The 13,480-nt window shown below is 36.3% G+C and overlaps 1 protein-coding gene across 5 annotated transcripts in view; it reads left to right on the top strand.

The window, feature by feature from the left end:
* Window positions 1–13,480, top strand: part of LOC138691913 (gastrula zinc finger protein XlCGF57.1-like) — a 59,422-nt gene that overhangs the window by 33,028 nt on the left and 12,914 nt on the right. The window contains exons 1-5 of one of the 5 annotated variants that reach the window (XM_069814530.1): window positions 4,992–5,123; window positions 5,212–5,318; window positions 7,055–7,138; window positions 8,165–8,262; window positions 12,796–12,933. In XM_069814530.1, the coding sequence (XP_069670631.1) occupies window positions 8,167–8,262; window positions 12,796–12,933 (234 nt within the window). In that variant the 5' untranslated portion in view covers window positions 4,992–5,123; window positions 5,212–5,318; window positions 7,055–7,138; window positions 8,165–8,166. Of the gene's footprint in view, window positions 1–581; window positions 1,740–4,965; window positions 5,124–5,211; window positions 5,319–7,054; window positions 7,139–8,164; window positions 8,263–12,795; window positions 12,934–13,480 lie in introns of those variants that run through there. The other 4 variants (XM_069814531.1, XM_069814529.1, XM_069814534.1 and 1 more) reach the window with 4 other exon arrangements.

Below are 13,480 nucleotides of genomic sequence, written 5' to 3'. Positions count from 1 at the left end.
AATTTTTTATTGTGACAACCAGCAATGGAAAAAGTCCAAACCCCTCACCTAAACATTAGTACCAGCACAGTCTATTGTTCCCAGCAACCTCACAACTCAAGCTTCGTGACTGTATGTACTAGACTTGATATTAGACTGCTCAAAAGTGAAGTTACTTCAGATCTTTGAATCAAGGCAAGCAATAACTACTACATATATAACTAAAGAATAATTCGGGCTAAAATGCAGATATGAATATTAAATTTGTTACTTATTTATGTTACGTGTAATATTTACGTCATGAAAGATGGAGATAATGCATCAATTTCTTAACGAAATTTTACGTTCAGTATAGCAGTACCTAAAGTGATTACTTTGTTTTCTTTTTTACGCATAGGTGTTTTAAAGGTTTACTTTATGCACTGAGAGTACTAGGTACAATTCAACTTTACACACCATTTTAGAAGATACATATCGGTATTGATTTCATTAACATCGTATTGGCGAAGAAACGTCATGCATTGCTGTTTCCTTTTATATAAATGATGTAAATTCTTCTATCAATTACTTAATTATGCACTGATTGAACGTTTTGATTGCAGCATTACGAATACTAACGTCATTGAAACGTCACATGTTGAGGGCACTTGGCCTGAATATTATGCCGCCTCACATAATTCAGCTATTGAAGACGAGAAGCAATTCAAATGCGATACTTGTGGAAAACACTTCTCAAGTTCGAGAACGCTGAAACAGCATACACGATATCGCACGTGCGAGAAGCAATTAAATTGTGATTTGTGTGGCAAGTTTCTTCAAAATTCATGGAATCTTAAGGTCCATGTACGCACGCACACTGGCGAGAAGCCTTTCAAATGTATACGTTGTGGAAAGAACTTTTCTAGTTTGAGTAATCTGAACAAGCACGCACGCACTCACGCGGGTGTATGCGGTACTTGTGGAGAAATCTTTTCTAGTTCAGCTACTCTCAGAGCGCATGTGCGCATTCACTTGAAGAAGAGATTTGATTGCGAATTTTGTGGCAAGGGTTTCAGACATGCCTACGATCTTACAGTACATATGCGCACGCACACAGGCGAAAAGCCATTCAAATGCGATACTTGTGGAAAAAAGTTTTCAACAAAGGGTCAAGTCAAACTTCATGTACTCCTTCACACCGGTGAAAAGCCATTAAAGTGTCATTTCTGTGCAAAATGTTTCCGGAAGGCCGGAAACCTTGCAATTCATATACGTACGCACACTGGCGAGAAGCCATTCAAATGCGACACTTGTGGCAAAAAGTTTTCAACGAAGGGTGAAGTTAAACTTCACGTACGCATACACACTGGCGAGAAGCCATTCAAATGCGGCACATGTGGAAATATCTTCTCGAATTCAGGTAATCTAAGAAAGCACGAGCAAACACACTCGAATGAGAAGCCTTTCACATGTCGCCCGTGTGGTAAATGCTTCACTGCATCGGCGAAACTTCGGTTACATATCCGCACTCACACTGGCGAAGTCCACGAACTTGCTCATCACAGTAAGATGTCTGTCAGATGTGATACTGCGGCAAATGTTTTATAGCTTCTGGAAATCTTAGATATCACGTAAGCACTCGCAAATCCGAGAAACAATTCAAAGGTAACATTTGTGCATTGTGTCTTCCAGTCCTGTGAACGCTCTTCCATATTTTGTCTCGTGGGCGAGAAGTCATTCAAGTGTAACGTGGATGGAAATAAATTCAGATTATTATGTTATCTCAATCATCATATCAGTCTCCACTCGCCAAAATTTGCTCAAGAATAGGCAGTTTCAAATCACATATTCGTTGGTATGATGGGAGGAAATTTTTAATACAGTATAATGTATATTCTATTAATTAGAATTTAACGCTATTAATATGGATGACGCCTGAAATGTAAGCGATTACTCAAGTAATGTCTTATGGATTCCCTTTTAGTTTTTGGCATATCTGAACGACCCTAACTAAATATGTTCAAATGTATGTGAAACCATTTAAATGCGATACTATCTTACAGATGTTTTTTCGAGTACACGCACACAAATTCCACAATTTGGGACATCTGGTCGAAATCTAGGCTCACCACTAGGATCCAGAATACAAAGCAGAGATTAAATTAAAAACGCGAAATAGTACTGACATAGTTTATTGTTCCCTGTACACTCAATTGCTAACCACTTGGATTACTGTATCGCGAGAAATGCAAAACATTACCTCAAGCTTCGTGACTATGGTCCACACCTGTGGAGTGACAGGGCGTCTGGCCGCGAAACCAGGTGGCCCGGGTTCGAATCCCGGCCGGAGCAAGTTATCTGGTTGAGATTTTTTCCGGGGCTTTCCCTCAACCTAATACGAGCAAATTCTGGATAACTTTCAGTGTTGGACCCTGGACTCATTTCACCAGCATTATCACCTTCATCTCATTCATACGCTAAATAACCTAAGATGTTGATAAAGCGTCGTAAAATAATCTACTAAAATAAAATAAAAAAATTGTGACTATGATATTAGACTGTGGTAAAATGTAGTTGGGGACATAGCGACCATTGTAGAATTTTAGCGATTTGATTTTTTTTAAGTATATAAATTTTAAAATTAATCCTTTTATGCTATGTTTCTAAATGAAACATATTAGAGTTTGTTAATTAAACGCAAAAGTAAAGTTAACGTTTTCAATATACTCCTTAAATCAGTCGGAACATACATTTAACTTTTCAGAATATTCTTCCGTATCTCTTGTAAAAGTTTGGTTGAAATCAATTTAGCCTTCGCCATTCGCATGTGTATCAGATTGATACAAGCATACGTGTTTCTACCGGCAATTTTTTTATTTCCATTGTTGCGGCTTTACCGTTACAATATGTTCCTATCTTTATACTTACTACAAACCAGTGCCGCTCAACAGCTTTAGCCATTAGGCTGTCTGAGGCTGCAAGCATCTTGTTTCAAATTGATACATTGCGACATACAGTATAACTGAACCTGGGGCAAGTTTATAATTTTGAATATCCAGGCGATTTAAAAGTTTTTCTAAATTTAATCTATGTCAACAATGTAGAGGACTAGATGCAGATGATGAGCCAGGAGAAGAATGGATGGGTAATTCTGACTCTGAGGTGAGTGAACAATAACTTGCTGAGAAATCCGGACGAGCTATGAGATAAAAAAATTCCACACTAGTTACGTAAGGACATCTCTGGGTCGTTGGTCACAAAACTCGAAAAACAAGGCTAACTGAGACCACTTGCAAGAATTGTAAACGATGTATCTGTGGCGAACATACGACCTCAGTCTGTACAGGTTATGTTCGAACTCAAGAAAAAGAAGATAGCTTGAGTGATGACAGATAATGTACTGTACAGCATAAAACTGACATATTTCAAATTTCTCGGAGTAGCACATTTTAATTTTATGTTTATTATTTATTTAGTAGTTTGTATTCTTTTTGTTCTTTCCGAATATTAGTCTCAAGTTTTAGAATAGAACTGATAGCAGTAATGAAAGTTATGTGATGAATATCTTATTGCGCAATCTATTTACTTTTATACTTGATATTTTGAAAATACACAATAAATAAGACTTCAGTGATAAAAAGAACATTATAATCACTAAAATATGTTTACGACACACTTTCTCAGAGTCCTTCTATCATTTTGATGCATTGTGACTGGTGCTACTACTCATGTTCACGTATTTTGACGTGAACTTTTCAGATATGAAATAAATGATAATACATAAATTAATAAATACGTTTATTACCAAATGAAAATTAACATGTCAAAGTCGATAATAAAATTAAATGTTAATACAGTATATACCATAAAGTTTGTAGTCATTATTTGAGGCCAAAGCGAAATGTATCAATATGATACATTGCAGCCAATTCGTATGATTATAATGTAGCGATTGACAGAAGTAAAGTGCAACATTCCTCGATTTGGGGTAAGGAAGAATCATTTCGCAGGTTACTAAATATACCCGCAAGGACAGATTGCACTACTTTCTCAAAGCTACAGCTTGTACCATTAGCCACGGGTGAGTAGCTACCTATGTCACACATGTTACTATCTACATTGTAACATGGTGCATCAGTTTTTTTGTGGTGGGTATGGAGTTCCTAGTATTTGCAAACCATAACTGAAATCTAAACTCTATAAATTTCAGAACAAGGATATCTTCCTTTCCTTCTTACTCCAAAATTCCAACCTTGGGCACCCAAAATAAATTATTGGCACTGAAAACTGCCTTTTCGCAAGCATGATGATGCGCATTCGACAAACACAGACATTTCTGTTGTTTTTAGTATTTGAAGATAATTGTCAGTAAGGTATCCGTATATTGAAAATTTCCCCCTAAACTGACCTAACCTAACATGTCAAAGATATTTAAATGCAAGGCGTAACAAAGTCTTAAAGTAAACTAACCCAATCTTATCTGTCACAGAGCCACATATGCATGGCATAGCGTGAGACTTTCATAATATCACCAAAATTATGTTCTGAGAGAAAGGGAAATAAATCGTGCGACCTGAATTAAGGATGACCAAGAGGATCCAGAAATTAATAGCAAATAAAATATAATTAATTATTGAAATTGTTATAAAAATAAAATGTAATAATTAAGCACCACTGATTATCAATTATAAAATAAAATCTTAGAAGACCACCTTAAAATTATACTTCCAAATAAAAGATTTTATTTAGAATTAGCATATCCTTAATTAAGACCTGAGTGGTATAAATGTAATTGTATAATCTGCAGGGAATCTTTAAGAATTTGCAAGCTGATTTTTTGAATTTCAAAAGATGGTATCGATAATTGTTTAAAGAAATTAATAAACAGCTCTACACATTTGAAGGTGTGTAAGCGAAGTACGAGGGAGTATTTCTGCGCTACCTTTATAGAATAGAAGTGTGCAAACTTGCCAAACATTGGTTAATAGATACTATACGCAAACGTCAAGAAGGCCGTTGTTCATTCTCCGGTTATAGGAACATTCTACGTGTAGGTTTCTGTTTGCTCTTCTTGTGTCTACATTTGGAGAGAATTTATGAGAAAGATGGGAACTATATTGTTAAGCTAGATCACATCGATATTTTTTTGCACACTACGTTGTTTGGTAAGAATTCTGGTCCTTAGTTCATACATATCTGCACTTGCGAGCCACTGCTTAGTTGATCGCATGGTCTTTATAGTGTGTTCTACAGACTGGTGATATTTCAATTATTGAAGTTTTCCCTGGGCCATGGTCATATTGGAATTACAGTACGATTATTTAGTTCTGACAATCGCCGCCATTCTGCGCCTGGGTCAGGTGAGTCCATTAAGTTACGCCAAGGGATGTTCAGGTTAGTCTGTCGCCTGTAGTCACAGCGATCGGATGTCACGCATGCGGTATAAAGTTGTGTTTCCAGTATAGTTAAGCTGTACTGCATTCCTTTACCGACCGCTGGCCCTTATCTCTACTCCGTAACTCTCCCCTCTACTCATATTACTTCTTCTTTTTCGCGTCGCAGAGGTGTCAGGACTAAATAATCTGTCTGTACTTGGATAAAAGGACAAGGTAGAATATCGACTGGCACTGAACGAATATTGCAGACTTTTATCATTGCCAGTGTGACTTACAGCTCTCCCAGTGATGACATCAATTTCTATTAATACTATAAATGCAAGACATTTTAAGGTAGTTTTATCAAGTTCGTATAGTGGCTGGCACATAAGTAACCTTCACCGGATAAAATAACAGTTGAGGGGGTGGGAAGCAAAGGGATGTGCATCTGCACGGTTCAACTTTTCATATTCAAGCACTGCATGCAAGATTTATATTTAACAATAATTAATGTACAGTGACATTGTTTTGTATAGCAGCGCGATTTTCATTTTCCTGTCGCCTGTCGCTAGGAGCTTCTCTGCGACCACCCGGTCTGCCAACATTGTAACATTTAGTATAGCAATTTGTAGTTACCCAGCTCAAAGTGTGTGCTGAAAATATCCTCCACCAACAGTTACAAACTACTGACTCCTTCTTATGAAATTGTTAATTACTTTAAGAAGTTTTGCTTCACTGATTGAATGGATTTCAGCTCTTATGTAATCTTTAAGCTCATTTAATATATGCGGCTTCTTTGGGAGCGGTCCAGCAGAGAGTTCATAGTACTTAAGGGTTAAGTGATAAAGTATGGATTGTTCTCGCTAAATTTCATTTGAATACTAAGTAGAAGAATAATCAATAATTCATTTGGAAAATAATTTTTAATATTGCAGTTAATATTTAAATACACTTTTCAATAGCAAATTTCTTTAGAAAATCTATGAGAACTAATGACATCTTTGGTACATAGGCCTACTTATTCTCTAGTTCAATTCATTTCATTTTAACCATTCTTCTTGGGAAATATTTCCTAATTAGATAATTTTTTGCAGATACTTCGATGACAGTCTATTTCTTGCCTGCGATATAGTGCCTCCCACCTTGGAGAGTTAAGTGCTTGCAAGGAACAGATGTTGCCATATTGACTAGGTGCAACCTTGCTTGCTGATATAGGTTGGGAAACACATATTTCATCTCCTTCCACTCTTGACTTCAAACCCTAACTGTCTTGGCCAGATACGTTGACAATGCCGACTCCTGTGCAATCTTCCTTTTCTTGCTTCTTGTGAGACTTCCAGAAACCACATTCTTTAGATCTACTCCTTTCTTCCAATTCACCAGAAGACGCTTGTGTGGTTATAATGAATAATCTATCTGTTGCTTTATCACATGCTGTAGGATCTTAAAAACGAATGTTCTAGAAGCGAGAGTCTAGCAGAGTATCTATAACTATTCGAGTATTTTGTTCTATGAACGAAAACCTTTTATGTAACTCTCTTATCAAACATTCTTTCACTGCCTCAATGTTTGCTATGTTAGTTTATAAAGTGTTCCAGTTGAGCTCTTAAGCTGATAAATTGTTGACGTTATATATATATATATTTCTCCTAATAATTTGGTTGTTATGCACTGAAACAGCTTCAGAAAAAGTGTAAGTTATCTCATCTCTTCAATTTCAGAGGACGCAGCCATTTCGGACCCTGATATGTCGTCTATCAGAATTTGACTCGCCTACTTTGCCATATCAGTGAATCTAACATACGGTAAGTTGAATCCCACCTAGTTTTCACATCTAGGATATATTTTTTTTCTTTTTATGAACCCTTTAGGACGTCCAGCATTAGCTTGTATTTTTCGCAGATTGACACTTAGGTTAACATTGTTTTCAATGTGTTTTATTATATCTCTTTAATGATAATCAAGTATAGACGTAAGTATACCTCTGATTGAGGTTATGGCTGATATGTACATCCATTGTGAGGCAGTACATCTCACTTGACGATATGTGTCAGAGGAAGAACAATTGTTTGTATACATCTGAAGTCTGACTAGTGGAATATGTAGCTAATCGGCGATGTATGCAATGGAGGGAGAAAGAAACTGGCCACCCTACCCCATTGTATTCTGACTTAATTGCCTCATAAGTGGTGCCTTTTGTTATCACATTTCTGATTCAGACCTGTCTTCGAACAGTTGACTAAACAACAACTACAGTCTTAATTTTTGGATTGATATACAATAACAAAATGAAACCGGGGGTTATGGAATACGACACATGCAAAAATGATGATTGGCAATTAGATTACCAACGAAAATGGGCATACATTTTTACACTATAGGGAATATTCTCAATTTTCAATTAGTGTAAATACTATGCAAATAAAAATCACATATCAGGAATAATATTTATTGAATAAAGTACATGTAATTTATATTTTAGGATTTCTAACTATTGAATTTAGGTTTTCCGAGATATTAGCTTTAGGATACTATCTATTGGGATTTTGGATTTTCTGAATAACGGCGTTCTGGATCATATATTTCGGTTTTTTGTCGTTCGGGATTTTGGTCTTTGACATTTTAAATTTGGATCTTTGGCCCTGAATCGGTTAAACTTGTCAGTGAGTAACTTTTATATCAGAATTGTATGAAGTAAAGATTCTTTAGCTCTTTGACATTTGATACCAGTGAGTTAATGAAAATGCCTCACAGTCGTCAGACTGGTCATATGAGTCCTTGTAAGTAAACTATTAGTGCAAACAGTTGACTCTTTGTCACTATTCTTTCAGTTATGATGGATGCAATCAAGACGGAACCCAAGGACGATGTGTTGGCTGTACAGTCATTTGATGACACCGATATGGAAGAAGCAAATCCATCAGTAGATGTGAATATAATCCCATATTTCTTTTCTTGCCATTTGTTTACCTATTCTTGTTGCTCTTAAGAAAAATTGCTCAGAATCCTTCAGTTACAGGAGCGTGTGTTCGAAAAAATATCCTGCTAACTTGCAACTCGAATCTTTTACGTAATACGTTATTCTGACTTCGATATGTCGCCTACTAGAAGTAAAGTAGTTTATTTTTCTCTGTATGATTACCCTTGCAAGATACGTCAGTCATGACGGTAAGATGTAGTTTTAAAGAATTTAGAAGGATTAAGATGGCGAAAGGTTCTTAATAATCTTGATAGGTAAAAGAATTGAACAATATTTAAAGTCAATTGAAATTATTTTGTTTGCTATCATACACGTTCTGTCTTGTGTATGCATAAACAATTTCTTAGCCATCTTTTTCATATTCTTGATACAACTGCTGTTTTATTTTGAAAGAGTAGTAGCAATATCTCATTTAAAGATCATTTATGGAATGGATATTAAGCATATTAAAGTTATTCGAGAAAAATGAAAACTTAAGGTCCGTAATACACTTGCAGAGTTTTCACTAGCGAGAAATGTGTTGCGAGAAAATTCAAAGATTGATAACATGGATTCAAATGGACGTCCACACACTGGAAGAGATTCTCGTTCGAGGCAAAAACCTCGCGCGAGTTTCTCACTGCAATCGGTACCTCAGCGAATTTTCTTGACATACTTATCAAAGATGTTTGACATTTATACTCTTTATGACGATTGAATGTAGAAAAAGATATCACAGGTGGCGATGAATTGTATTGTTTTTATTTGAAAATGAGAAAAATAGATGGCTGATAATTGCAGTCAGAAACTTATCCACCTTGTACGATGTCACCCGTAGGCCTATTTATATGATACACGGGATGAAAACTATAAAAACACGAAACTTAAAGAAGAAATCTGGAGACAAATACCAGATTTTCTGAAAATAAATAGGGCTATATTTTATTTTGAGGAGATTTAATAGTATTAATTAAACCTTTGAAATAATGTATCTATGTGTCTTAACAGTTTACATAATTTTAATCAGAACATAGCAAAGAATCCTCTATCATATCATGAATGGCAAAAAACTGTAGTCCATTCAACCTGAAATAACGCCTAAACGTATCATCATTCAAATCGAAACCAGTATCCACAACTCGCCCTTATTTTCGTAAGATACAATGTGATTTTCAGATATTTCTGGCTTTAATTTTAGGCCTACTTTTTCTTTTCATTAACAAAATATGTCCATGTAACTCCATTTCCTCATCACCTGAATACTCAGATTCAACATAGCGTTCGTACGTAATTTGTAAAGTACGCCAATATACTTACAGGTTATATATTTAAGTACGACAATATACGTAAATACATAACCTATAATATTTCCCCCAACGAGTGATTACTATAATCAGAAAAATGCTTTCTGCATGAAGGCAGTGCATAGATGATCATAGCGAGGTGTGCTCTGTGATAGCGAGAACTCGCCAAGTGTGTGGAGGAAGGCTCTTCGCCTCTTTCTCGCAACACATTTCTCGCTAGTGAGAACTCTTCAAGTGTGTTATGGGCCTTAAGAATAAATGGTACTTAGATCTATAAGGTTAGTTGAATTTGTTTTATATTAGGTTTGTTTCAACACAGTGCAGAATCGATTCTGAACTGCCTGTTCATGTGCAGTAACTCAATGAGTGTTCCAACAAGACTTCAACTGATTCCAAACGGATACTGAACTCCCAGTTCTCTGTCCAACGTGCTTTAGAACTCTTTCGGAATGAGTTGAATTGGTTCCTAATTAAGAGCAGGAACTAGGAATTCTGAACTGTTGACGCATGCGCAGATGGTTTAATCTGAAGTTCGGTTAAAATGCTTCTAAACTAGGCAGGTTAAAATAAAAAAAAGGTGAAACGAGCGTTGAGCGGATTCCGCCGATTTTGGAATAGACACCGACGTACTTGAACTGCCAACATAGAATACAAAATCAATCGCTTTCACCTTCATCTTGATGGGATAATAAAAGCCTAAACTAACCTAACCTAACCTAACCTAACCTAACCGCGTCAATGTCTATTCCAAAATCGGCGGAATGCGCTCCACGCTCCTTTAACCAAATATAATTTTAATATTACAAGAAACTCCAAAGGTGTGACACAACACTTCAAGAAATATGTATGACAAGACTTTCTTGTGTTAAATTTTAACGTACCTTGTTAACATGTTTCGACCTATTTATGAGTCATCTTCAGAACTGGTCGTTGTTGGTCTTGGCGCCTCTTGTTTTCTGTGAGGGTGCGTTCGTAGTGTAGAGTCAAAGAGTATATGTGTTTTGAAGTTGAGTTGTGTGTTGAGAATATCGTTGGGGTGTGTTTTCGTGTGTCTGTATATTTCATATTGTTCTAGTGTGTTTAATTTCTGGCTTTTTGGTTAGATGTGTAGCATTTCCATGTCTGTGTTGATGTCTCTGTAGGTGTGGTTAGCATTCGTGATGTGTTGTGCATATGTGGAGGTGTTTTGTAATTTTGTTATGGCTGTGATGTGTTCTTTGTAATGTGTTAGAAATGATCTGCCTGTCTGTCCTATGTAGAAGTTGTTGCAGGTTTTACATTTGGGTTTGTTTACGCCTGTGTGGTTGTATTTGTTTGTTTGTGTGTTGAGATGTTTTTGTAGAGTGTTATTTGTTTTGTATGCGATGTTGTAATTTAATTTCTTGAATGAGGTTGCAATTTTATGTGTGTTTTTGTTTTCGTATTTTAGTGTGATGTATTTTTTGTGTTCTTGTGTTTGTGTTGTATTCTTCTGTTTTTTCTGGTTTTGTTTTGTGTTACGTATTATGTTGTCTATTATGTTGGAGTTGTATCCGTTTTCTTGTGCTATGTATTTGATTGTGTTTAGTTCTTCGTTGTAATCCTGTTGGTTCATTGGTATGTCGAGTAGTCTGTGTACCATTGTTCGGAAGAAAGTCTTATCATACATATTCCTAAGTGATACACTGTTAAAAGTTGTGTAATCAAGATGTATATTTCAAGAAACTTTCCAATAATGTAAAGTCCCGTAGTTCTGAGACCATATACAACTGGCACATACGTGTAAACAAGTTCGGAATGCGTCGAATTTTTGTCTTGCAACTACTGCTTCATTTAGGATGTCCACAAATCGATCGCCTTCATACTTGGGTAATACCACCATCTAGCGGTAATCACTTCTGGCCCCTCATTAAATATGTATATATGCCACTACTTTGATTTGTAACTTAATGTTTCTCCCGTGCATTTTGTCTAGTATGAATAACAGTGATATGGTAAAGAAACTGAGGGCAAGTGTACTACTTGCTGTGCCATCAAGTTGAGAGCACTTCCACTTTAGTATTACGTAGTTTACTAGTTTTACCCTGTGATTTGCATTTGAACAAGAGTAGTGGTCAATTGTTATAATATGCCTCATACACGCAAAAAATTACCAAGAGGAAAGTATGTGCAGACTTGTCTCAAGGAAGTACATGTATGTGGGAAGTAGATTATTGCTCAACTTACTTCTAGACTTATATTTCACCAAGAAGACTTAAGAGATCGTCGAAGTCAATTATTTCCTATGGAGAAATGCGATCACTCAAGAAATACTATTCCTTAATCATTCTGCTTTCATTTGTTCGTGATTCTTAGCAACATTTCTAAATATGAAGTAGGCTATATCTGTAATTTCGTTGTTATGTTGTTGTAACATTATTTGATATTCGCAAGGATGGGAAAAATTTATATAATTATGCAAATCTAGTCTTTCAGGTAAGACTCCCTGTAAAGCAGATTTGAATAATCTCAAGGGAAAAATTGTTCCGGGGCCGGGTATCGATCCCGGGACCTCTGGTTGAACGTACCAGCGCTCTGCCAACTGAGCTGACTAGATTTGCATATATATACGTCACTGTGTACGTTAACAGAAAACCACACAGAGATTGTGTGCACTCGATGTGGGTCTCTGGCGTTTCGTCAGCCCACGCGAGTTGTGTGGATATAAAGGGAAAAGTTGAGACGGTGTCGGGTGGAGTTCCCGGGTAGCTCAGTTGGCAGAGCGCTGGTACGTTCAACCAGAGGTCCCGGGATCGATACCCGGCCCCGGAACAATTTTTCCCTTGAAATTATTCAAAATTTATATACTTCTATAAATTCTAAGAGAAAAGCATGAGAATTGTTCTTAAATCTGAACTTTCAATGAAATCGCGACTAGATGTTCGCAGTATCGTTTGTTTCTATATTTACTTTTTCTACCACTTAATTTGGAGATCGCTACTGTCGGAAAATTTCAAGCAGTCGTAAGAAATCGGGAGACTTATCTCAAGGCCAAAAGCCTTGATAGTTTTCGTCTGAACATGAAGATACTTGCTTGTGGATTTAGGTTTGCACAGACTTACTTCCGGCCAGGTTTTTGCGAGCATGGTGCAATTCAAGATTTAAGGGATACAACAAATAAATTATGCTTCTGGCAAACTATTTGAATTACGGATTTATGATATATCTGCGTGTCCCACAGGAAGGTCACTTACTGAATCCACTTGCTTCTGGAGCTACAGTACCGAGCATGGACCCCAGCTGGTATATGAAATCGGAAATGAAAATTGAAGAAACAGCAGTGCCATTTACATTTCCTGTGGTGAAGTGTGAGAATGAGGTGAGTGAAATTCTTTGGTGGTTCTCTTCGAAACGTTCGTGGTATTCAGCTTTCACTCTGTCAGCTCCATAGGAACCCACTTATAAAATTTACATGAACACGGTTAGGCATTCAGTATTGTGACACAGTTGCTCTTTTCGTCACTATTTCTAAATTTGATGGACTGTGATATGTTAAATTTCAATCAGACTAATTTTTTTTATATATGTTTAATTCCTAAAGTGTTATTTACTGCTCTTCAGTACATTACATGGAAGTCTTCCCGGGAATAAATACATTGTAATTCTAAATACACTGATTAGATTTTAACTCATGACAGATTCTTCCTTGTTTGTTCTCATAATAGGCTTGTGATGGACTGGAATTCTTGATAATAATGTTCAAAACAAACATAAATGTTCTATCTGTTGAAAACAGTATTGTATCCTTGTTGGAGATTTACCATTGGAATAGTTTTATTGTGACGTCATATATTGTCTTTCAGTTTCCCCAATATATGGGAATTTGTTTCATATACATTTTCCTTGTAAGAACATTACAAGTAAAA

The sequence above is a fragment of the Periplaneta americana genome, chromosome 16 (assembly GCF_040183065.1).
Source record: "Periplaneta americana isolate PAMFEO1 chromosome 16, P.americana_PAMFEO1_priV1, whole genome shotgun sequence".
Taxonomy (NCBI): Eukaryota; Metazoa; Arthropoda; class Insecta; order Blattodea; family Blattidae; genus Periplaneta; species Periplaneta americana.
Note: the sequence above shows the minus strand (reverse complement) of the source record. Positions and strands in the feature narration are given on the sequence as shown.